We start from the raw sequence: 25,957 nt of genomic DNA, 5'->3' as shown, positions 1-25,957 counted from the left end.
TAAGTTATTCCAAAAATGGATCTTACTAAAGTTCTTAATGTATAGTAAGTTCTTTGTGAGTTCCAAGTGAGAAAGGAGGAACATATCTGGAAATGAAATCTTCTCAACTTCATTTATGTTATGGAATCATTTTGTAGATGGTGACTGCTTTACTTTTGCACCTCCCATGCTGCTGAACAAATGACTAGTAAGAAAAATAAGTTATTTGAGATGCGCTAGCATTGCATAAAGACGTATCAAAACTGCACAAATAACCAGTGTATTCCTATTACTCCAACTTTACTTTTTTACTGACAGTTCATTTCATAATGGTATATAATCAGCAAGTCAAGTCTCAACTGTATTTCCTCATGTCCACTCATTTCAACAACCAGAACTTGTATTTTACCCTTTTAGCTAATCAACTCAATCTTGAACAAGTCAGAAAATGAGATTTCTTGCTTATCTTACAAACATCCTGTTTGAGTGATCAAGTTCCTATTGCATTTTCTTAAGTCTACACATTTACCCATCTATGACCCTTATAAGGAAACTTGTCATCAAGTGACTTGGCATGTAGTATCACTAACAATCCATAAAACCTATCAGACACATCGGTGATATGTTTCTCACAAATGGACCTTCTTTTTCTAGCTGCATGTCTCAGCTGACACACAGTTAGAAGAGAGAAAAGTTCTGTGATAGAGTAAATAATACCAGCTTTCTATGAAAAACACGACTCTGCTGTTGTAAGCAAACGTGTAATATTAAATGTATTCTAAACAGATAACATTTTATCTTATTGTGTGGCAGTGTTTGCACTGTTTTTTATGGAGAAACAGCCTTGTCACCTTGTTGAACAGCTAAAAGCTAGGCTGAAGCTATTCTTAAGTCATGTTTTAAACAGCTATATGTTATAGAATATATTCAAGAAAACAAGTTACACTTTTCACTGTTAGTGAGAATAGTGCTTTCAAAATTTTCTGCTGAACAAGGCTATTTTCTAATCTGCTAAGATTTTGAAGGCTAATATAAACCAAGTTTGTTTGCAACCAGATAATTTCTGTGAAATAACGCTGAAAGTGATTTGTCTTTGTGACACTTCAGAAATCTAGAACTCTTATTTTGTTTCCTGCTACTAATTGTCAGCTCTGGATGGCTTAAGTATAGAGGGAAGCCAGAAAAGCCATCTGTTTGGAAGAATGAAAAAGCCTAGTTGTTTTACTCATTTCCTGGGCAAAATCAAGAGCTGAAAGGTTTTCAGTGAGAAAACTGCTTAGACTGCACTAAGCCAGATGTATATAGGGAATTCAAAAGGAATAAATGGAACAGAATTTTCTTAGTTCAGTATAAAATAGTTGTATGGCAAATATGAAGAAACTTGCCCCTTTAAGCAGATAATCTGTAAGTTTTCCTGTAAATTTTCCAAATCTCAGGTTTGCTTTTCCAAATGAACTTATATGAATAACAGAATAATCTACCAATTAAAAAAAAAAAAATCAAATGTTAGCAGTATTATTATAAATAAATGCCTATAATACTAACTTGAAAGAAACTTTTTGGCTTTAGTCCTTTTAAAAACCTAGCATATCTTGTGTTAGAAAAAGCCAATCACTCTATCAGTTTTGAATCTGAGCAGCAGGATTCTTACATAATGCATTAGCATAGTACATCAAATTACACCAGATTTCATAAGAAAAATTCAGGCCTAGATGGGCGTATTTAACTTTAGCTCCACAAATGAAAACTGTTCCATCCACGTAATATATTTTATAGCCAAACATATTTCTAACACTTTATGCTGATATCCCACTGTCAGTGGGACATACCGCTAACTCAACAGATACTTATATGAGATTACCCTACTCTGGGGCAATCTTTACCAAAATACAGGACCATACGAATTTACAAAAGGCTCTAAATATAAATTCTTTCAGATGTCACTGAGTGTTGCACTCTGCTGGAAGGACAGATTTCTAACAGCACCTTATCATCTAGCCTCCAGAGTAGGGACTAACGCACTACTACTTGTTAGCTCCAGACTTCTGACATCTCTACTTGGATAGCTTGGTCAGAAGTTAATTCCTATCAGCATAGCTCTGTACATAGAACGGTAAGCATTCCCACATGACTATGTGACTCCCAAGCAAAGCTAAACAGACTAGAGCTTCCACATCAAATATGAGATCAGCAGGGAGAAGAAATAGATTAATTAATTAAAAAACCCTAAATAAATTAGCTTCCATTGACCCAGCTGCATATAGTAGGTTTGCAAGTCATGGTACAATATCTAGACAGAGCAGTAAAATTCAAATGCAAGATCTCTTTATGGCTGTCAGGGACGTGTAGCAACAATGCGTGTGGCTGTTCTCCCTTGAATTCAATTTTGGCAGGTTTGTAGTGTCTCACCACAGAGAGCTTACCTTACAGCAGTTTTAGTCAAATAGGTATTAGAGGATACCTTAAAACATGTTTTTGCTGCATTCAGGCAGCTCAACAGCTGACAATGACAACAGTATTCAAATATAATATGCAGAGTTATCAAAATGGTTCTGAGTTTGATATGAATTAATAAAAAATAGCTTTTGCCCTTTTTCATCTTATCTTGATACAACTTTTGAACAGTATATGAAGTCTCTAACTTACCTAGCAAACTTTCAGGCCATTACTGATGGGAAGGCTGACACCCATTACAGCAGTCAATTGAGTGTCGTTTATCTATTTGAAAACAAAAAACAACCTTTATCGGATGGATCTACTCAAGATCACTATTCCAACATAGAACCAAAAATAATTACTGTAGTGCCTCCAGCCACAGTTCAATTAAGAGACTGGAGAAATAGATTATGTGCATTTATATATATCTATCTATCTATCCCTAGACACAGGACTAATTTAGATTATACTTGCAGAAACAGCTTTCTAGACTACCCAAGTTAAACAATGAATTTGCATCACAGAATTGTCTTCAGAACTTCCTTCATTTCCTAATGTTCCAGTCACAGGAAAGGAAGAGACTGGCCTTTAAGTCAGTAAAAGTATAACATGGGAATATTTTACAGCTAACAAGCAGGTCATTTTTATTTGCTTTATTAAGCAGACAGATTATTTAGCTCTCACCTCTGAAGCATATTATAAAAGCACCTTATTTTACTACTGAGTAATTCAGTAGTTCTTGCACTAATCTGTTTCCCTCCAATTATACTGTTCAGCTACATCACACAGTATCTGAAGCACTCTCCTTGATGTTGGGGGTTCCGATGAACAATTAGCTATACTACCTGCAAAAAAACTTCAAAAATTTAGAGAAATCAAGCTTAGAGCTGGTAAGTCCCCCACACCGCCCATACAGTTTTCTCCAGAAGAGAAGACTGAAGTTACCAGACTGAACAGCAGGCTTTTAACAGCTCAAATCTAGATTCCCAGGCCTAAAACAAGGACTCCACTGGATTTTTCCCTTCTTGAAATGACAGCTTCCCTGGCACCCAAACACATTGCTGTGTTTCCTCAACTGGAAACAAATGAACAAAGAATCCAAATAGTCTGGTGAAAGGCTTATGGAAAGAAATAATTTCCACAGCCCCTTCCTGAGATGCATTCTTTCTTTGCTGTGAATCAGACAGCTCTTCACAGTAAAGGCTTCTCCTTTACTTATTCCCTGAATTGTTGCCTTCCCTTCAGCATACACCAGCCATCCATTTGGAGTTCTCCCACACTATCTTACTTTAAAAGGCTACTTCCATTTCTGGGGCATAAAATCCCTTGTAGAGCTCTCAGAGGGCTAAAAGCAAAACAGTCATCCCTTTGCAACTGTCTTAAACACAAACACATCTATTTAATCTCTGCAAACTCAGGATTTCTTTTTTTTTAAAGCATGACAAACAGTTGTAGTCTGAAGATGCCTTTTACTGCGGTGACAGAGGCTTTTCACGAACTCTGCTAAAGTGTATCGTTACTGATCTATGTGCATCACAGTTTAAGATTACGTTTGCCTATGGATTCCCAGACACTCAGTGGAAAAGACTGACAAAACTGCTAAAAGATTTCTAGATTTCTGACAGGCTACCTAAACCCAGCACAAGTCACCATTGCTAAAGCTGAGGCAAATACCCCTACTCATCTAGGAAAAATTGTTCACCATTATCCAGCAATTATTTCCACATAGAAGTCTTGCACCTTCAGCAAGCGAGATAACAAGTTCCTTTTCAACACTGAGTCTTGTTGCTCTTCTCTGAAATAACCTCTCCTCAACTTGTATTTATCGTCATATAGCATCCAAAATTGGGAACAGTACAGATGAGATCTCACAACAAGCACAGCACCAAGTAGAGCAGAATAATTACCTCCTGTGCCTCACATCTGATGCTTTTGTTACTATTACCCAGAAAAGGTGTTGTTTTGGTATCACTGGATTTTAACTCTTGGTCTGATCTGCTATAATATCCAGAATACTTAGCACAGAACTGCTTCATTTGCCTGACAAGCTGATGTCCCTAACACTCAATCCATTCTTCTCTTGCAAGTTTTACAGGGGCAGTCTGTTCCACCATCCAGATTATTAATGAAAACATTAAATAAATTGGTAAACCTGATCACCATACAGTGCTTTAACCAAGAAAGTATTTCCCAAGTTTCCAATTAAGAACATCATGTAGGAAAAATCCTTCCTAAAGTATGCAGATCTATTCATTGTTATTTAGCTTTAGTATGTTAGCGAACCTTAACAATAGGTTAAATAAGATAAAACCTTAGCCAAAAAAAGAAAGGAGTTAAAATAAGACAGTATAAATCCAGGTTTAGTTTAGTCACCCTAATATGAAAAAAAGGACAAAAAAAAAAATGGAGGTGGGAAGTCAGAACAGCCTTCCACAGGCCAAGGTCAGCAAGTTACTATTGACTGTTCATAAGCAAGTTAACTTCACCTTAATCAGTAAGACAAGTCTGTAGTAACTGATGTGTTTACCTTGTATGTACAGGGTTAACTTGATATTAACTTCAAGTTGCCTTATGTACTAATATAAAATTGTCCAAATGCATTGTCAGACATTAAAAGTCTGCTCAGTGTTTCTTTACATTTACACCTATGTATATGCAAGGCTTCTCAGCTGCCGATGTCCCATGACCTCCTCTGGAATTTAAAGAACATTTACATGAAAGTTCAGAAACTTAACAGGCTGGCTAAGAGTTACCTGCAATACAGTTTAAAATTGAAAAATGTTTTCCTTATGTACCAGCCATATAATCATTGGCTTCAAACTGCTGTCCATTTACCCCTCTTATTTGCACTGCTGTGTTTTTAGCTCTAGTTCTTCTCAAGTAGGCTGAGGAAAATACTGGGATTTACCTTCAGACAGAACTGACTCCTCCTACATGGCACATTAGCAAGTACTTAAGGTTAGAGGACACTTTCTCTAGGACTCTTATAGGTGGCTTTTTAACCAGAATGGCTTTAAGTGCTTTACAAAGTTCAAAACCGGTTTGATTTTATACTAGATATAAAATTATCCAGAAGAATGTTATGTCAGCATTTTCTTACTTTGGAGCTAGAACTGTCAACATCATTGCCTAAACATAAAGTGGTCAAGAAATACAGTTAGATGTGTGTGAGAGCAGTACCACAGCATTACTTCAAAAGTTTTTGTATTGATGTAATAAATGAAAAACGTTTAGGAAAGCTTTCCCCCCCTTTTCCACTTTTTTTTTTTTATTGATCCAGCCTTGAATAATGCTGCTTATTTGGTAACAATATCAGGCAAAAACAAGAGCAAGTGCCATTCTGCATTCCAATATGAATCACTCAGTAAAGTTTTGCAATATATACATTTTATCCAGCTTCTGACATTATAGGTCATCATGCCAATGAAAGTTTTTAACAATACAATAAAATCCTTCAAATGGAACTGTTTATGAATGTAACTCAAGAGACCAGACAATTTAATTTCTGAAATTTATATCACTCATGTCCATAATCATTTTACATTTCACACTTCATGCTCTCAAACGTTACCCTAGAGAAGACTAAATCTTTTTGTCACATATACTATTAAAGACACTAGCCAGGTTTATAGAGTTACAGAAGACTACAATAAGATGTAAAATTTAGTAGGTAATAAGTTATGACATTTGCTGACCAAAACAATATTCAGTCTACACTAATGTTTGATCCATTCAAATACAATAAGTATTTGGATATTATATACTACCCATTTCATATACTTACAGTGCAAAATAAGTGAGAATTTTTTTCCTGAGCATTTAGGAAATTAAAATCCTTTTTCTTTATCATTGATTGCAATCCATTTAAAATATACTCCCCATATACCTAGGCTTGTCAAGACTGTACAATTAAGACAGGCAAAAGTTTGTAGATATCAGAAGCCCAATCAGGAATCAGAAGGGTTATTGAACATCTCTAAAATTTGTCCCCATTTTTCAAGTCTAAGGATATAACAGGATTTTGACTTATACCAAAAAGTTTAGAAATTACATTTTTTTTCCATTGACCAAACACTCCAAAATGTACAAACCACATGCCTTCCAAAACAGAAACAGCCTCTAAACAAATTGTAATACATATTTCAACTTACTATTCTGTAGTTAATGTAATGCCCAGTGAGCTGTGCTTCCAACAGCCATAAAAGAATAAAACTTTTAGGAATGTAATTTTGGGCATTTTGTAAGGAAGCTGGATTTCTTACAAGTTCATCTTTTTATCAATAGCTACAGACCATGAGTTTCTAATTCAATCTTCTCCTCTGTTTGCAAGATATCAGGTTCTACTGGAGGAACAGGTGGTCTGAGTATAATCTCTGGACCTCCACCATAGATTGACTGAAGAAAATTCCATGTTTCTTCAGATATTTGTCCAGAATCTGCACCTGAAAACATTTTTAAAATTTTAATTACTATTTAGAATAATTCTTTCATGATTTCTTTGAATTCCCCAACATATACAAAAAGAAAAAAAGAATATAGGTTCAAATTTAAAAGCCCAAGCTAAATTTGTGCTTCATCTTGCACCAACTGCCAAACCCAATGACATATTTTGTGTTAATTTTATACTTCTTGATTCTTACAACTACCTGCTCTACATTATCCAGTACTTAACATACCTCAAGCATAAAACACATGAAGGTTCTATGGTAAACATCTTGTCTGATATTTATCAATGAAGCTGACAACTGGTAGCTCTTGGGACACAGGAAACAATGATGCATATTAATATAAGGACATGCAGTCCCATCAATTACACAGTAAAGTTCAAGGACTCAGGATTGTTTCATCAAAGAAATTAATACTGATAGTAAAGAACAGAAGTGTAAAAACCACAGTGAAATTCTCAGAACCCCAGAGAGAACTTGCTGTTAGGACATTAACAGCCCCACTAATGCTCCTCGTATGTAGCACTGATGGGTCAGCCTGATTTCTTTGCGTTCAGTGATTAAAGTCTTTGCTTATGATTCCATTCCTCTGGCTAGAGGTCCCTCTTCTGTCTCAAGTCAGCATCCAACAATCATTTCTGATTTGCCATAACCTTTTGTAGTGGCAAAGGGCAAGGGAGCATCAGCACATTGCCCCTCTAGGTTTTAACACAAGGATCCTGTCTAATAGAGTTGAAGCGATTTCCTCACACTAACGTAGGCAGAGGACAAATTTCTATTCTACCAGAATAAAACGCCTCTTCTTTAAGCAACTCATTAAAAACCTGCCCCGCAGCAAGTTTCCCCCAACTTGCAGTGCCCTAACAAGGGGACTTCTCCCCCTACCTCCTATACTTTTCTGTCCTCACCACCTGCTCCAGTGGGCCTACTACTGTACTTTATGTATAAAAAGTTTCCAAAGAGGAAGGGTACAAAGAGCTGCACATTTGTTTACCTACACTAACTTAACCATACAAAGCTTCATCTGGAAGTTACGATGCAGATCCTATGCCAGTACTAATGACGTTAGGCCTCAGTTTCACTCATTTAGGTTCAGGTTCTCAAAAAACAACTCCATCTCTGTAGGCACAGGAGTAGATCTTCACTCCCTTATCCAGATTCCAGATTTTCTAACGGTCAGGTTTAACTGAACAGGCACAGCGAACTAATAAACTGGGATCAGGATCACAGAAATATGTAATACTGTACACTATTTAGTGGCACTCCTACCTCTTCTCTCATGACTTAAGAGACAAATTTTCCACAGCCTATCCATCTTCATTTCTACCCAAGTTCTAATTTGAATCAATGTAGCTGAAGGTAAGTCAACAACTGGCTAGTTTGCTACCAATTATTGATTCTAAAATGATTTTTTTTTTTGCTACATGTCAGTCAGATGCTTTATACCTTGTATTTGAATTCTACATTAGCGCTTAAATCCTTAAAATGTACTGCAAAACTCATGAGTGCAAGAACTCATTCTTTTTTAAATGCACTCTTGACATTTTACAATTGGTGAGATTTATGCAGGGCCTAGTGGCCTCCAGTGAACTGCCATTGATAATGCCTCAGCATACAGTGGACCTAAGTTAAATTGAGAAAAAATCCAGTTAAATAAATGTTAATCTTAATGCTGCAAATTTTTTTTTTAAGCTGAGCTACAATGAATTTAAATACTCATAGGAAGTCTAAAGTCTTCATAAAGCAGGCCATATTAGAATTCTTTTCTCTGTACCTACGAATTTCAAATAAATGGTATTAAGCATCTGACTGTGAAGAATAACAAAGAAAACTGTATCTTTGCACGCTAGAGAAGTTTTTGCAATGTACAGTGGCAAATAACTTGCAGAAAAATGAGCAACAGCATTTACTTACTGTGGTTTATTTCCCTCTGTGAGAAGTAGCTCTCAATTCAAATTAGGTTTCAAGATTCAAATAACTACATACAGATATATGACACAGTCTAAAAGCCAAGCATCTCCCAATTTACGTTAAGAAAACCCAAATCAAACCAAGTGATACAAAGCCAAAGCACACTTTCACCATTCTAAAGTTACTCTGCACCTCCTTCTACACTCCTGTCTGCACTTGGATTAGTCTATTACAGATACTAATTCTTTATTACAAGAATAAGCTGGTCCCCCCAAAATGGGCACAACACAGATTCACTAGGAATTACCATTTTAAAATAACAGTTAAAAAAAGAATTTGTAATAAATTTTCCAACCTTCAGCAAATACATCATAAGGAGCCCAAAGCTGCAGCAGTATTGGACACCTACCTTGTTTTAGCACAGCATTTCCACATTTTGTTACTGCAATCTTAGTGTTATCAATAGGACCAGGAGGATCTAGTGTGACAGAAAGATGATTAAAATTGGGAGAGCTGAAAACAAACAGCAGGTTGGAGGTTCTATTTTCAAATGGAAGGAAAAATAGCTCGTTTGTTTACTGCTTGTTCTTGTACTGCTTAACAGTACGTTCTAAGTAGTTAAAACCTAATCAGAATTTTAATTAAAAGCAAGTTTTTTAAAGCATTCATGATTATAGTAAGTCTTCAAGCAACGTAAAACACAAATTAATCCTAATTTTTACCCCTAGCAAAATTGTGCTAGAGCAGACTCAGACAAGACTGTAGAACATTTCATCAGTGTTTCCATTTCAAAACTTTAGAGGCACCTAAAGCTGGCTAAAGTGATATTATTATAGTTGTTACTCAGTTATCTATGAGTTTAGGTTGTGACAGCGAGGTCACCTTTCCTCCAGAACCTGTAGCATTACCTATCAGTTTGCACAACAAAATCCATCCCCCCTTGTACTTAGATCCAATTTTTCTGCTGCTGCTAACAGCAAGCCTGCAAACAAGCAACATTCTTTCCACAACTATCCCATTACCCGTTCTTGTGAATTATTTGACTATACTCTGTAATTTGGTTCCTGGATATATTTGTAATCTATAAAACCTGTGTCTTAGATGTTTGTTTTAAGAGCCTTCTCTATCTGTTCTTCCTACAGCCTTCTACCAAAGCAGAATCAATTTACTTAAACAGTACCACTACATGACAACAAAAAAGAAAAGATTCCCCATATTTTGAAATGTAGCACAACTTACCACTGTCTTTACCCTTTACAAATCCTTCCCATTCTCTGAACCATTGCATACTGATGCAGTAAAACGTTGATGGAGATTCTTCTTCTTGGAATGCTCTATTAAGCTGAAAGGAAAAAGAATCTGTGTTTTTCTGCCTTTTTTTTTTTTTCTTTAAACTACTGAATTCTTTTAACCACTGCAATTATTAACAGCATAATACTACACTGCTACAGAGCATTTTAAAGAACTACCGACCATCAGAACAGTAAACACCTAGTGAATTCCCAAGGTGAGATTTTGATGCAGTGGCAGCCTTCATATTAAAAGATGATTTATTCTTTACTTGAGAATTTGTTGGTTTTTTTTTTTTTTTCCTGAAAACAGCAACAAGTTCTTCTTAAGCACAAGTGCTTACCCATCAAACACTACTGGATAATTACTGTGAAGGCTGAACTTTCAAGTAGCAAAAGAAAGCAGAAAACTTATTTTTGTAAAATAAAGTAAAACAGTGTTTTGAAAGATTTGCTCCATAATTTTATGGAAGGTTCTTGGTATGATGAACTGTATCTTCATCTATGTTTGTTTTTCCCCTAATACTTTGAACAGATGCCAATACGATTCCAAGCAAGGCACGGTGAACTAATGCACTAGGACTTTTCAGGACTTTTCTTTGCTTCAGTTTAAAAAACACAAAATATTTTTTGTTCCTAGTATTTTAAAATTTAAAAAGAAATTTAAAAAAAAAAAAAAATCACATTCTGGTTTTCTGAGTTTCTGTTGCAAGGCAATGTAAGTGACTGTATAAATTACAAAAACCAGCTAAGTAAAGAGTCTCAGTTGCATTTAAATAAATTTGTTCCTATCATTGTAAAAACATATTTTTTTTTTTATAATTAAGATGTTAGGAAGTTTAACATTTTATTCTTTTTCAGAGACTACAGATCTTTTCACAGTGTTATTAAGAAACATGCAAAAAGTCACGTAAATCTTAAAACCATTATCTTTTAGTTCTGTAATAATATAGCTATACTTCCTTCTTGAAGACACGAACCTAAAGCATCAGCACAACTTCTTAAGGTTTCAGATAGAATAAGTTTTGCAATCATTCCCTAAAGCAATCTTTATAGAGGATAACAGAATTTTCTCTCTGCTAACCAGTAACAATACTTGCACAACAGTGCACATATCATTGTTTATACTGGAAAAATACTGATTGCTAAAGCAAAAGAGATTGACTCAATGTTGTTAATAATACTTACTATCCAGTGGTAACCCAGACTAAAGAAAAATCAATTACTAAAAAGTTCAAATAGCAGTTAAAACATAGAAAAGCTGACACTATCTCTGAAGTGTGATTAAAGCACAGATAGAACTGAAAGAACAGCTGCAATTCTATTTTTCTCCCTCTCGTGAATTAAGATAGCAGAAATGGGACTCCAATATCTCTGCATTTATTTTCTCTGAAAACTTCAAAACACATTTTTGGTTTAAGAATTACAAAATCATTGCTACTAGTTATTTTACCATTCAGACTCATGCACATAATCTCTAACTCACAGAAAATATAGCAGCTGCTTGATACTAAATTTACAGATCCATTACAACACTAAGGTATTTACTTCACACTGAATTATTTATGTTTGTTTATGTCTCTAATGATATTTTTAAAATTAGAACTAAAGATTATGATTAACTTTTTGCTGGCACAGTATTATTGCACTTAAACCTTATCAGACTGCACAGAACAGATCACTGGCAGCGTATAAAGAACAACTGCTTATGTGGCTGCACTCTGTTTCCATACTATAAAAAAAGCAATTTAAGAAACGCATTAAATATTTTCTCTAAGTACATTTCCATATAAAGAGTTATCTGAGATATCACAAGAACATTACTGTTGCCAACAGAAAAGGAGGGATTCTATATAGGTATACAGATATTTAATAAAGTCCATTTGTTACGGGAATCACCTATGCACTTCTGGTAACCCCTTGGGTCAAGTCATGAATATTAGGTGATGTCAAAAAGCAGAATGAATAAGTGTTTACTTTTTTACCCGAATAAACATTTCCAATTCATTTTTCCTTCTTTTTTCAATTCTTTCAGACTCTATTTGGCAGGTGTGACAAACATACAGGTGGTTAACAGCTGGTCCTCCTCCATACCTGCAGTAAAAGTAAAAAACACCATGTAAAAAGATCATGCACCTGTAAACATGGCAAGTGTCAGCTTCTTATAACGTGTAACAGAGGTCTGATACATGCCAGTCACACAGATCCACAATGTCATTATTTATTTTCCTAAAAACCTAATTTTACTCCATCCTAAGACATAATCATCTTCCAAGTTCTGACTGCCTAAAGCCAGTACAAACCATGTCAAACTCTACTGTATCACATACTTCAAAAGGCGTTATATGGGAAGAACATGTCAGTGAGCAAGTATTCTGTTATATATACACCATGTGTGATTTTATTAAAGGCCTCTAAGAAACAGCTTACGGAAATGTTCCAGCCAGTTCTATCTTAAACATGTTCCTCTATTCCATTGCAGGCTCTTCATCAGTTTGCTACCTCCCTGACACCAGCCTCTAAACTTGTTTATTGTTTTGTTTGTAAAAAGTTATTCTCCATGACCCTCCCCTCCATATTTTCCTTGTGTGAAGCTGCATACATGGAAGTCTTCGGGGGCACTGTTAGTGAGAAACACAGGAGATATATATGTGTGTGTATATATGTATCATTATGAACATGGGCAACATTTGGTAGCCTGGAAACTACAAGCCTGATAAAAGAAAATATTCTTGAATGACTAGCAGACTTAAGAGATGCATTTACTACAACAGAAAGGTCAGGTTAAAATATGCACTGAGATAAGGATAATTCCAGGTTCTACTTCCTAGTTGAATAATAATTTTTGTCAGAGCTGTATTCTCTTCCAATTTTGTTTCTCTTCTAAAACTTCAGATTTTATTCCAAAAATCTTACATTAAATGAGATAAAAGAGAGTGTTTGTAAGTATAGCAACATGAATTAAAGTTCAAAATGTGAAAGTTCTTAAGCAAGAGTGAAAAATAACTATGTTTACTTAGTGAATAAAATTAAACAAAAATCTGCAATGGAAGACATTGCTTTTTTTTTTTCCCCCCTCCCTTTTAGACTTGTATGTTTGTCAGTCCATAAAAATAATTTGGGATGCTGTTTTTTTTTCCCCCAAATACAAAAGTGTTGTATTTTAACTGAAAATTAAAGCGTTATTTCAGTAAAACCGCACTTGTACATACCAGTTTTTTGGTATATACTCAATCATCCCAACTTAACAAAGACGTGTTTCATAAAATGGTCACCTATGACTTAAATTGCACCTCTGAAGATGACACTTTGTCTTTAGACTGCACTGATCAGTTTGCAAGTTTTTAACTGAAATAGGTCAAGTATGGATTATACCATAGTATCTCGAAGCAACTCTGACCCCAAAGTGTTTGGAATTGGGAGTAGTGCCACGTGAGCAGCAAAATAAATATGTTTGGGACACGGACTGGCAATTGGCATCCTAGATTAATATCTCCTTTTCCTTAATACTATTCTCAGTAAAAGTCAGCTTCCACCATATTTGGCTTCCTCACCCTAAATTCTCACCCACTGCAGCCATGGTACTCTCCCATAATTCCCAGATAACAGCAAGACAAAAAGCAAAACATGGTTGCTTCAGAGCTACTCTGTGTTGAAGGGTGCATGCGCCAGTCAGGTAGCCAGCCAGAACAGACAAATGTTTAGCAATAACAATTCATACCTCTTTTCTACCTAGTAGATTACTCTCAAAGTCTGGAGGACCCTATCATCTCTGGGACTTCTACCTTTCTATCAAATGACTGAAGTTTGACATCTTGTTAAAAAAGTTTATAGAGAAGGGAAATTAATAAGAAGTTTAAAAACATTTTTCTGTAGATGTGACAAATACTTCTGCATACAGAAAATGGATAATGCCTTTGTCGGTTAGAAGAAAAATTCAGTACATCTAGGAAAGTGGAAATAAGCTGGAAATAGTATTGTTTCTATTTTTCACTTGTGTTCATTGAAACTTTAAAACAAACAAAACCCCAACCCTTTAGCTATAGTGCTTAGGTGGCACGAAATTAACAGCTAAAAATATTTAATGCAAGTGCAATAGAGTCCTTAAGGTCATCAGCAAAGCTCTTCTGCAGCTTTTTGTTACTTTAAAAGGAGACACATCTTGTAAGAATCCCTCCTTTATAAGCAAGCACTTAAGGCTGACCTACATTAAAAAGTGGGAGTAGTATGGAACGCTTAGATATAAGTTATTTTGAAGCAGTACTGGCAGCTGAGGCTATGGATTCAAAGCCAACATAAAAGAAAAGCTGTCTCCAGCCAACAAGAGAACAGGAAGCTGATACAGAGAGCTCTTTCAAAATACCTCTTACAAAGCATACTTTTGCTGACCTACTTTGTGTCATTTTGTACATACCATACATGTTCATTGGTTTAATACTCTAGTATTATCCCAGTAACACACTACTTTATGTAGGCTTTTAGCATTACTTTGCACAAGCGAATTATATAAATCAGCCGTTTGCAATCCCTTCACTTCTCTTTGTGCCTAGAGTATATATGTATTTTTCTGAGCCACTAATTCTAAAGTCTGATGTTGCTGCTTGGCACATATTTGCTCTCAAACGGTATCACCGGATTTTTTCCAGTTACAGTACAAAACTTACCTGCTATACAGATTATCCCATATATTTTGAGGTAGCATTACAACTAGGTCCTCTATGAAGTTAGCTTTGTGTGGAGGAACGCCTGCAGAAGCAACAAAAAGAAAAAAAAAAGAGACTTGCGGATTTTATTGGGGGGGGGGGAGAGACTATGTTAGAGGTCTCTAAAAAATAATACAACCTTTCAATGAATTCAGAAAAATCATGTGAAACAAGTTTTACCACAGTATAACCCATTGCTGTATTTAAAGAGACCACTCTAATATTAGTCTTTTATGAGGCTTAAAAGTTTATAAAAAGCAGAAGCAAACTACATGAAAGATTAAAATTAAAGGGCTAGAATCCTTTTTAGATACTGATTGCAAAATGCTTCTTAAGGTATACAATTAAAATGTTAAAGAGCGATTAAATATTTTTTATGCATGTAAACGCATTAGCAAGCTGTCTATTCAAAATTCACTTATTTGCTGTAGACCTTTTTGAATTACTTCAAACAACAGGAATGCTTGAAAGTAGCGCAATTCTGAGAGAGGCAGAAATAGAGGGGCTTGCAGAATTCGAAGTGTTGAGTTGAAGCACACGGTAAGCAGCAATGTGCTATGCAGGAATTCTTTTGAATAGGGAAAATCTAGTAGTTCGGGCACTCGTACAACAAGAGTCATCTGCTGTAACCCTGCAAAAGGAGAGCCACAGCCACAAGGGCTTACATGTACACACTCTGCAAATTGCTACAGGGGCGCAATATTCCTATGTTAAAAGTTTGATTCAGCAACAGGGGCAGCACCTCTAATTGCTAATCTAATACACCTGCATTTTTTATCAGAAAATAGGTATACAAACACCACATAGTAATGATTTCTTGGAATGTTAGCACTTAAATATGGGTATTTCCCAAAATACGTTTTGCTTAATGAAATTCTCTCATTTTTATTAACATTTAGCACAAAGTAAAATTTTTATGCTCCTATACAAAATATACAAAATTACTGCTCTATTTTCACACTGCTATGCACTGGATACTCTGCATCAGACCAATTTCTTGTGCCGCAGCTTTCAAACCTTCTTGTTGCTTCTAGCACGAAGCTGAGAAAAAGATTTAGATTGGCAGAACAAAGTATTAAGGATGATGATAAAGTGACAGGATTTTTAAAAATGGAAATATACATGTTTAGGAAGCAAGCAGATAAGCCAAATTGTTCCTCTTTAAGAACCAAGAAAGCTTATAAACAAAATCAAATGTGCAGAGAAAGGAAAAAAAATTAGGTGAACTTCACACAGTATCATTTCCAACTAGTCAGCTACTAAAATGAGAGAAATAATTTACTTAGAAGTTATAGTTCTAATTTACCTAAGAAGTTATAGAAGTTATAATATGAACTTCCTATATTCAAACTCCTTTAATTAAAACAAATGTACATCCCTATATAGCTACAAGTCGACAGACAAGTTCTTTTTAAATGATACTCAGTTACAGTCTCACCTCCATGCATACAGAGAAAGTCATTATTTGAAATTGGTCCTGGCTCTGCAAAAGTCTTGAATTTATTTAACCACTGTCTGGAAACATAGAACTGCAGAAGACTTGGTTCCATCATATTCAGTAGACCTGATATCCTCCGTCTCTCCCTCTGTGCTTCTTCACTGCTCTTTCTATTACCGAAACAGAAATCATTAAACAAATATATATCCTTGTGTACAGTGCAGGTAATTTACTTTGTGAAAAGAAAACTCTACTTTCAAATAAATTACCTGGGCCATGTCTACACTTCAAAGTTCCACTAGCATGAAGTAGTTGACTTAGCATGTGAAAAAACTTTCACCTTTTATGCACAGCCAGAGCCACCATCTAAATGTGTGGCAGGAACCTGGACTGTCACGTTACAGAACCATGTGTCACAGGAGTCAGTACAGTTAGTACAGAGCGGGAAGGGCAGCAAAGACCACCTGCTCTGTTAAACCTATGCTTGTCCTTCATTCTAACAAGCCATGGCACAGGTGTTATCATGCTTACAAGAAAACTTTTGCCTGCTTAGTTCAGCAACTCAAAGACCCCTGAGAGTTCCTATTCAACCTACCAGCCTGAGAAAGCAAATAGTTGGACTGCAGAGACAGCAGACTATACTGCAGAGGTGATTACTACCACAGGAGGAGATAAGGCTCTGCCAATCTGCCCACTTCCTCTATGCATCTTTTGAGCTAAAGCTTTGCAAGCTGTACTCCTTGGGCAGATGTTCCTTACCTTCAGAAGTAAGGTTGAACAGTAAGTAGATTGGGTAATTCCCCTACTTTCCCTGTATCCCCCTACTTTTCTCATTGAGGCTGTTGCTGCTGTCCAACTGGAAGTATCTCTGCTCTCCTGTTTTTAGATTGAATAGACTCTCTCTTCTCCAAAAGCAGGTTTGAACCATTCATTCCATCCTCCAAAACTTGCCTCAGCATCACACAAAAGCTGGGCCACCTCAGCTAATTTACGGAGTCAAAGTTGATTCAAAGAGCTGATAGAAAAGCTTCAGGTAGACCTAATGGCTACAGCAACAAGGCTATTTATAGTATAGCAAAACAAGACTGAAAGAGTAGTAAAAAACAAATGCTATGAACCCAGTTAAAACACATTACCTGTTTAAATTCAGATCAAAATTATTTAACAAAAACCTTAAAAGTCTGAAAATGAAATTCAAGTAGGTAAGTTCACTTTCCAGCTGTAATTTAAAAATGCATACATATCTCCACTAAGCTTTCTAAAACGTGCTGAAAGAACATCTGTTTTGTGTGCGTGGCAGTGTTTTGTGGGTATATTCTCTTTTAAAACCAAATTTTATGAATGCTATTCTTTTATTTTTTATTTTAATATGTTTGCCCACAATCAGGTACAGTGTTCTTTCTTCGCAATACAGCGTGACTTCCACATTCGTTTTAAAAGACCTACTGAGTCAGACTCACAAGCTTAGCTCAGACAGTGGCAGGTACGAGTGCTCCTAATGAAAGCTAAAACATTCTCAGAAAACATCTCATTTCTTGTGCAACTCTGACACAATCTATTTTGCAGTCAACGTTTAGTGGAAATTTGATCTTAGTACCAGAAATTTAGAATTTGAAAATTGAGTTAAGTTGCTTTTATTATTTCAAGTACAAAAATTCCTTAGACTGAAGATGATAATAACATGACTTCTTGTCTTTCATTTCAACTTTCAAGAAAAGACCAGCCTATAAATTCCCTGAAATTAAATTACAACACAGTAAAACCTCTGTTGTTCCACATCCCATCTGCTAAAGACTTTCCACAATTCCCTTTAGAGCTCTAACAGTCAGGAGTCCGTGTGCAAAACCTCCTCTTGTGCAGAATTCCTTTCCTTTAATTGAAAATGAGGTAATTGGCCGCTAGTTCTAACAGTTGCTTAAAGTTCTCTTTCTAGTCATCTTACTAGGTTTTATTTATGCAGATTTAACTTTCATTTTAAGTTCCATACATGTTTTAGCAGTGACAGAACAAGTGTTAAGGACATAACTGAATAAATAATTTAAAAAGTTATTTACATACCTGACTTGTATGTGTACGATTGTACTTCTAATTTCTTACCTGTAGAAGAGAACATAGGCTTCTGCATTTTGCACTGTGGATTCTGATACTTCTGTAACACTCTGGTCATCGAATTCATACCACAAATTATTTAAATTGTTGCGACAATAAGCTATATAATGCCCACCTAGAGTGTTAGAAGCAAGAGTTATTAAAAAGTGTCCAGAGCTGCCCATTTTACTCTGCAATACATGAAAAAGAAGTAAGTCCAAAAAAAGCAAGTCTTAAATGGGACAAACATTAAATCATTAGCAGACACGACCTGGATATTAACTTCTCTCAAACTCAGGACCAGCTTTTTTTCCTGAATTTCTATCAGCTAGTGGAAAGTTGGACACTGCTTTCAGCATATTCTTGAACTCTTCAAGCAGCTTGTCGTCTAATGCACTCCTGAACCATGATATTCAAATCAGAGTAAGACTGTCTGAACAATTTACCCTAATCAGTTTCCACAATGAACTCTTTTCAAATCTTTGTATGCTTTATAACAGAAATTAGCATAGATATGTAACGGCTACATGATATCAAGACCATACTTAACTGTGTTTTGAAGACTATTCATAATACATTTTAAATTATTACTACATACATATTCAACTACCAATAATTAAATAATCAAATATCTACTAAACTGATTATGAGAAGCATCATTCAGCAAGCACTAAATGGAAGATGAAAAAGCATCCAGAAAAAATGGAAACAACTTCATCTAAACAATAGATACCTCAAGTTTGAGGAGTATAAAGGGGTGGGTAACTTCTATAAAAATCTATGAAGTTTCTGGCTTCAAACTTTTCTTTCTCTTATTTTCCAAATCTTATAAATACTGAAAGCACCTAGGCAGAAACGAGCTTCACATGTAGCAATAAGACATTTATTCAGCTACCCATCACTACCCATAAATAGCAGTTACTGCCTGTTTGGGGATTAATTGGCAGTGGTCATCCAAGAGAACATCTTTCAAAAAAGTTACTGGCATCTTTGTGGTGCTTTATGAACTCTTTCCAAAAAAGTAAGGCATACAAAGCATCAAAACTTTAGACAAACAGCAGCTGTGTAGAACAGCTGATCAATTGGTCATCTGCTGGCATGTAATATTATTTGTACATTTATACTGTTCCCTTTCAATAGTGGATATAGGTTTTTTACTTAATATTCCAGGATCTGTTAATTTTTTCCACTTACAATTTTATTTAGGTACGCTATACAATTTCAAAGATGTGTCAACTCTTTAAGAGCAAGCAAGCCATCTTATAGTTCAAGGTAAAAATCACAGCATTTATCTTTCACATTATAATTAGCATCTCATTTACCCTTCAGTACATGGATATCATCCTTACACAGAAGTGCTGATGTGAATATCAACTGCAAAGACAAAACAATCAACCTCATACTTACTGCTGGCAGTTCCATGATGGCAGATGACAGACAGGAGATCATAAGTCACTATTTGAGCTGGACTGTCCTTTGCAAGGAAAGGCTGAAGATCAAGGCCTTCCAAGGGAAAGGACACATGGGTCCCAATTTTTGTGGAAAACATAAGTTCATGTCTAAATCTTTTAAGATGAATGCACAATATCTGTAAGAAGGATCGACAGATTCACTCAAGAACTATACATGCTACTATTTGATATTTAGTAACTACACTGTGCATGCCATCTTTTCCTTTTATCCTCCCCAAAGGATCACTTTTCTTTATGGCCTGAGGCAACTATCACAAGCTCCATGTTCCACAGATATTTTTTTAAATCAATTGAGGCTCAAGGAGTTAGAAATGAATTTGTAATTATCGAAGACTTATCTTACTGACAGTATTAAAAAAGTCCTGAACAGTTATAACACTGATGCAGCAATGAACAACATACCTTTTCTCTTCCTCAAAGCACCTATTGCACAATCTTGTCATGAGGGACATTAATTCTTCCTGATTACTGCAGCCATCAACTCATGTTTTGAAGTGTAAGATTGGATTACTTTTAAAACGTAAAGTTACAAGCATTACTCATAGAATTAAATACCACAGCCAGACTGGAAATCTTTTCTATAATCTACAGTATAAGTTCTGCAGGCTGACAGTAACAACATAGAAAAACCCCATTTTTCTATTTTTCATGTACAAGGTTCACTTTCTTACAGGGTGAACAATCAAACGTTGCTCACATTAGTAAAGCAAATGCCAATATGAAGATATGCTTTCATCATATAACATTATAAACACAATTTACTCCATGCAACTCATTAGTCTTACCACATTCCTAATCATGCAGAAAAAGTGCTTTAAAGTGCATGTAGGAACAGTACCTCAGGAAATTTTTGCACTTTGCAGAATTTCACTCCATTTCTTAACCTAAGCAAAGGAAAAAAAACCAAAACAAAACAACCAATCCTTAGTTCTGAAAATGTTCTATTTTATTGTGCTAGATCAGCAAAAATCTAAGCTGAACATTAGTAAACCCAAAATATTTCTGGAATGTAGACTAGACACGGAGTAGCCAAAATGATACAAACAATGATGCTTCAGAAGAAAAGACAATCTGTACTGCTGAAAAATTCAAAGCAGCAAGTACAGATAATCAAGTTCCATCTAGCTAACAGTTTCTCTTAGCATAAAGGAAAGAACTTTAAGCTTCATGAAAGCTGATTGTTCAGCAAAAGAGAAAAAAGAAACAAACTAAGTTTATTTTTAAGAAATTACCTACAGCAGATCACCAGTTATATAGCAAGAAATAACACTCCTTTTCCATAAAGGGCTTCAAGCAGTCTTCAGACCACTTCTGTTTCTTGGTTCTTTAGTATTTAAAGCCATAGTATTTATTTATTTTTAACACACTGAAGTGACATACTGCATATCAATGAAAACCTGCTAGTAATATAGAGGGCTAAAAGCTTTTATTTTGTCAATCAAAAACAATTTAGAGAGGTCTAAAATTGTAAGGAACATGAAGAAGAATTAAGCACATTTGGTTTGCAATATGGTACAGTGAGTCAGTGCTTCCTGACTCCTGCACCTTTGTAATACTAAATTTCTGACAGCCAGAACACAAGGTAGTATTAAAAGATTAATAGTACTGCAACATATCCAACAGAAATAAATGCCTCTTGACTAACAGAAGCATTAAAGCACTCAAATTAAGACAAGTTAAAACAAACAAAGGTAAAAGCCAGCTTACTTTTTACACCTTCCACAGCTGTACATGTTATCACCTGCAAATATCAGGGAGAAGAAAAACAGCCATTATTCTCTAAATCCAAATAGTTATCCTTCAAGCGTATATATTTGATACATAAAAGTTTCAAGGGAATTTATCTTTAGGTTGCATTCAATATTTAACACTCGTAAGAGTGTTGACATAGCAACTAAATAGAAAGGTTCTTAGGTTTTATGCTTTCAACTATGAAGCAGTACAGCATAATCTGAAGAGACAATGCTATATAATTTAAAAGGGAAATAACTTACTAAGTCCAAATTAAGGTTATGAGAATGAGTATTAATATAGTGGGCTTTGAAATTTTTATGAACCTTCAGTTGATACCATTTCATTAAACCAAATTCAGATTTACTTGACATTTCTAAAGCAGCTTTCATGGGCATTTCTTGCCTCAAATATTTGGCTGAGTGAGAAGCCTACCTTTTTGAAATGAATGATCCGCTAAGAGCAAGGAATGACTGTATTACAGTCTAACAGGTGGCCTTTGCTCAGTTGCATGAAGCTAAGAAGATATTCATCATCTTATTGTGATAGGAGGAAAAAAACCCAGAAGAAATATGCTCTTGTAATTAACCTCTTACCCTTGAGCTCATCTCTGGCGAAAAAGGCAGCAAGACAATCTTGTAAGGTTACAACTGGACCCCAAAACCAGCTAGGAACACATGAGACAACAAACCTGAAACATCATTGACAGAAAAGAAAGAAAACCAACAAATGTTCTGCCAGAAGAGCAGAAACTGGAATTTCAAAATAGATAAATAAATGAAACAAGGTAAATATTATTTACCTTTTGAAATATTCCATAAAAAAAGCTATCCATCCCTGGGGGGCATATGCTTCTCCACATGACCCTGCCTTGACTAGAGATGTCTGATGACTTGCAGAATGCAGTTTAGCAAGATCTTCCTTACCTGGAATAGGCAAGGACAGATCCTGAAAGGTCTCCAGGGTTACAGACAGCTAAAGAAGAAAACAAATGAAACAAAATAGTTAAGCTTGAAGAGAAACAGCAATTAAATTGAATTCTGTAAAGTTCACCAGTAACTACTAAGTCACTGTCTAGTTGAAAAATTCCACTCGGTAGCAAATTAATTATAAATAAGGAGATGTAAGAATTCATTTTCTAAAAAAGAGGAAGAAAAAAAATAACATTTTAGAGTGAACTTGCACATTGTTATCACTGACATTTTTTTTTAAGTCATTATTAATTATTTGTCTTCCTACTAGTCATACAAAGCACTATGATTTTTGCCTCAGGCTCCTGTTACACAAGCTAGTTTCAGAAAGCTTCAGCCCATTGTTTTGACAGTATTTTACTCTGATATTATCTTGACCTGATGTAACTGGACCTGCTGCAAAAGAGACCCAGCTGTGCATTTTCTTTCTCCCATGCTGGATTTAGTGATCACATAGTCACAGAGTAAAACACCAAGCAAACTTTAAAAATTTTTATTTGTTTTTTGAACTTGCTCACCAAATTTCCCTGAGGTCTCAGTATTCTTAGATCTAAAACAAGGGAAGCAGTAAGGGCATGCAACTGCATGGTTAGGTTTAAATCTTATATTGAGAAACTTGTCCCCAATGCAAAGATTTGGATATCCAGTATTTAATACTATTGCTGTGAAACTGAAGTGGTCCACTAAACATATTTAGACAATTGTCTTTTTTAAATGATCATGTGTGCTGTTCCAAGTAATTTTATGAGCAAACAGTACAGAAAAAAAATCAACTGTTCCTATGTTGCACCACATCTTGCAGTAGAGGACAACTTCAGAAAGTATTTAATGATTCATATCACCTGTAAAAGTAAGTGGCTTTACTTGGATTTTTTGAAAGACATGAATTTTCTTAGCCTCAATCTACCTGATAAGACTGTTATAGCAGTATGATTAGACTACCATCTTTTACTTTTCTTTGTAACGTTATGTACCTGAGAACTTACAACAGTCGCAGGTATGCATTAGGATATTCAGAACATCACTAAAAACTAATCATACCTAAATGAAGTTGAAGAGCAAGCCTCTTTCTCCATCCTTGCTGTAAACCAATTCTCAAAATGTTATTTTTCAGCTCTGAGTAAATATCCAGCTCAATGAATGTAAGCTAGTCTAAACACAAAGTGCTGGTAGTAGCTGCTATTACTATTTGAGTAAACAAGTATGAAACAACCTAAGCTTCTGAGGAAATCTGCCACAAAAGAATAAAGTTACCAGAGAATGACTGTATTTGTAAAGCCGTAAGTTTGTATTGGGGGGAAAAAACTGTATTAAAAGCTAGAACTTCCCCTCCTTACTCACCCGATCACAAGTCAAGCACTGTACTGAGCTTATTATAGTCCCATCAAATATATCAGAGATAACACTCCTGTACTTTTTTCGCTTCTTCCTTTTTGGTGATGATACAGTTGAAACTATAAAATGACAAAAATAAAATGCTGAAAGTAAATCAAGATACAGTGGATTCTGATTTCCTTCAACTTTGCATAATATGAGATCACACATATTTAGGATGCCAAGCCCTGTTTTCTATTTACTAAATATTTTTTAGAAATTACACAACCAGATTACTGCTAGTACCAGGCAATTCATGTAGGTTCCTCAAGCAGTTTACGGGGGACAAACACCAGAAAATTTTGCCTCTGTTTAAGTAAAACTCAAACTGCCAGTCTTGAAATCTACAGCCTACTGCTACGAGATTCATCTTGGCAGGAATCCCCCAAAGTATAAACTTAAAGGCACATTTTATCTGACATTTAATTTGATCACATCTTTCCAGGAAGTTTTAACCGTGTTGGGCTGAAGAGCTCATACATAAGCTTATTGTATCACAACACTGATGACAGGGGGTTGAAGTAGACTAAATGTACTACTAGAGTCCAGCCTAACAGCAGCTCCAATAACACGTGCTCCCCACCCAATCCACTACTAATTAGGTAAACACACCAGAGCAGTCTCTTGGGCTCTATAGATTACCAGAATGGTAAGCTAAAAGGAAGACCACAAAACCTCTTCTGGAGTCAGTGTATTACCCGAGAGACCACTCAAAAGTCTTGTAGGAGTCAAAGGCGAACTCTGTCAAAATGCTGGCAGCCAGTAACATGATAGGCAGTGAAACATGGAAATAATTACAGTGAGAAGGAAACTGAATTACTCTAATAAATTTTTCACATAGAACACAATCTCCCAAGGCTCCTTTGTACATAAAAAGTTTGCCCGTAAGCAAGTACTCATGTCTCTTTACTGTCCAGCAGTATTATATATTGTCTCTGTATCATCTCATACCTAGAAAGATGTCTAAAATAATAAAAAAGTCTGAATTCAAAAGTATCTCCAGCAGAAAGAATGGCTGCTAGAAGTAATCTGAAAAATCCTCTTTTTTACAATGTATCAGATATATTTTATTTACCATGGACACAAACTGCCTCATAGAGCCTTTTGCCCAGAATGCTCTAAGGTTCCTTTCAATCACTTATTTTGTCACTAAACTGCTTTAAGATGGTTCTAAAGTCTTTATTTATCAGTGATGTGGAGGATGTGCTGTACTTATCCACACTAACAAACAGCAGGAAGAAATGGAAGATGCTGACAAGCAGGGGCATCTTAGAATTGTCGCACCCAACATACACCATGTGCTTTCAGCAACGGTGAAATGGAAGAGAAAGGAATAGGTGTGCTGTAATTAGGTATTAGCCCCCAGACACAAGTCCTAGCACACTAGGGAATTCCCCTAGCATTATGGAGAATTAGAAAAACAACAACTTGTGAGCTTGCAAATGGCTGCCACACTACTCCCCTAGTCAGTTCTACTGCATACATTATCTGTTCCCTCAATACTCAATAAAGATGACCAAAAGTTCAATTGTTGGGAAGTGACAAAAATCAGTAGTCTAGATTGGAAGAGACCTTTGGATATCATCTGGTACAGTCTCTGTTCAAAGCAGTTCTAGCTGAACTTTGGAATATCCATCTCCAAGAACCTCTGGGTACCTCTGGGCTCCTGCCTCTGTTCCAGTATTCAACCACTCATTGGAAAGATTTTTTTCCTTCCATCTAATAGAAATTTTCCTTTCTGCAACTTGCTTCCATTTCTATTTGCTGCATGGCTTCAAGAAAAGTCTGGCTCTGCCTTCTCTATAACCACCCATAATGCTGATGGCAGCAACAGTTCCCCTTTAGCCTTTCCTACTCCAGGCTGAACAAACCCAGCTCTCTCAGTCTCTCCTTGTACATGACAGGCTCCAGCCACCTAGTCCCTCTTCTGATAGACTCACTTCAGTTTGTCTAAAACCCTCATGTAATGGTGAAGCCAAAACTGGAGACAGTAATACAGATGCAGTGTCAAAACTGCTGAACAAATGAACCAAGGAGGTCAATTATTTAAGTCCATTAAATCATTGTCATTCAACATCAATGCTAATGCATTAAAAGGATAACATGAACATTTTCAGAAC

The 25,957-nt window shown here is 35.7% G+C and overlaps 1 protein-coding gene across 3 annotated transcripts in view; it reads right to left on the bottom strand.

Moving 5' to 3' along the window:
• Positions 1-5,785: 5,785 nt before the first annotated feature.
• The window catches only part of USP33 (ubiquitin specific peptidase 33), a 44,060-nt gene continuing 23,888 nt past the window's right edge, over positions 5,786-25,957 (bottom strand). For 2 of the 3 annotated variants that reach the window (XM_050900594.1, XM_050900592.1), the window contains exons 13-25: positions 23,805-23,917; positions 22,295-22,467; positions 22,089-22,183; positions 21,469-21,502; positions 20,600-20,645; positions 19,697-19,877; positions 18,299-18,425; positions 16,202-16,371; positions 14,725-14,806; positions 12,046-12,154; positions 10,011-10,113; positions 9,181-9,249; positions 5,786-6,857 (exon numbers count right to left, since the gene is read on the bottom strand). In XM_050900594.1, coding sequence (XP_050756551.1) covers positions 6,700-6,857; positions 9,181-9,249; positions 10,011-10,113; positions 12,046-12,154; positions 14,725-14,806; positions 16,202-16,371; positions 18,299-18,425; positions 19,697-19,877; positions 20,600-20,645; positions 21,469-21,502; positions 22,089-22,183; positions 22,295-22,467; positions 23,805-23,917 — 1,460 coding nt within the window. In that variant the 3' untranslated portion in view covers positions 5,786-6,699. The remainder of the gene's footprint in view (positions 6,858-9,180; positions 9,250-10,010; positions 10,114-12,045; positions 12,155-14,724; positions 14,807-16,201; positions 16,372-18,298; positions 18,426-19,696; positions 19,878-20,599; positions 20,646-21,468; positions 21,503-22,088; positions 22,184-22,294; positions 22,468-23,804; positions 23,918-25,957) is intronic. The other variant, XM_050900593.1, reaches the window with a different exon arrangement.

Source organism: Gymnogyps californianus, chromosome 8, assembly GCF_018139145.2.
Source record: "Gymnogyps californianus isolate 813 chromosome 8, ASM1813914v2, whole genome shotgun sequence".
In the NCBI taxonomy this organism is placed as follows: Eukaryota; Metazoa; Chordata; class Aves; order Accipitriformes; family Cathartidae; genus Gymnogyps; species Gymnogyps californianus.
This window is presented reverse-complemented; position numbering and strand designations above follow the sequence as displayed.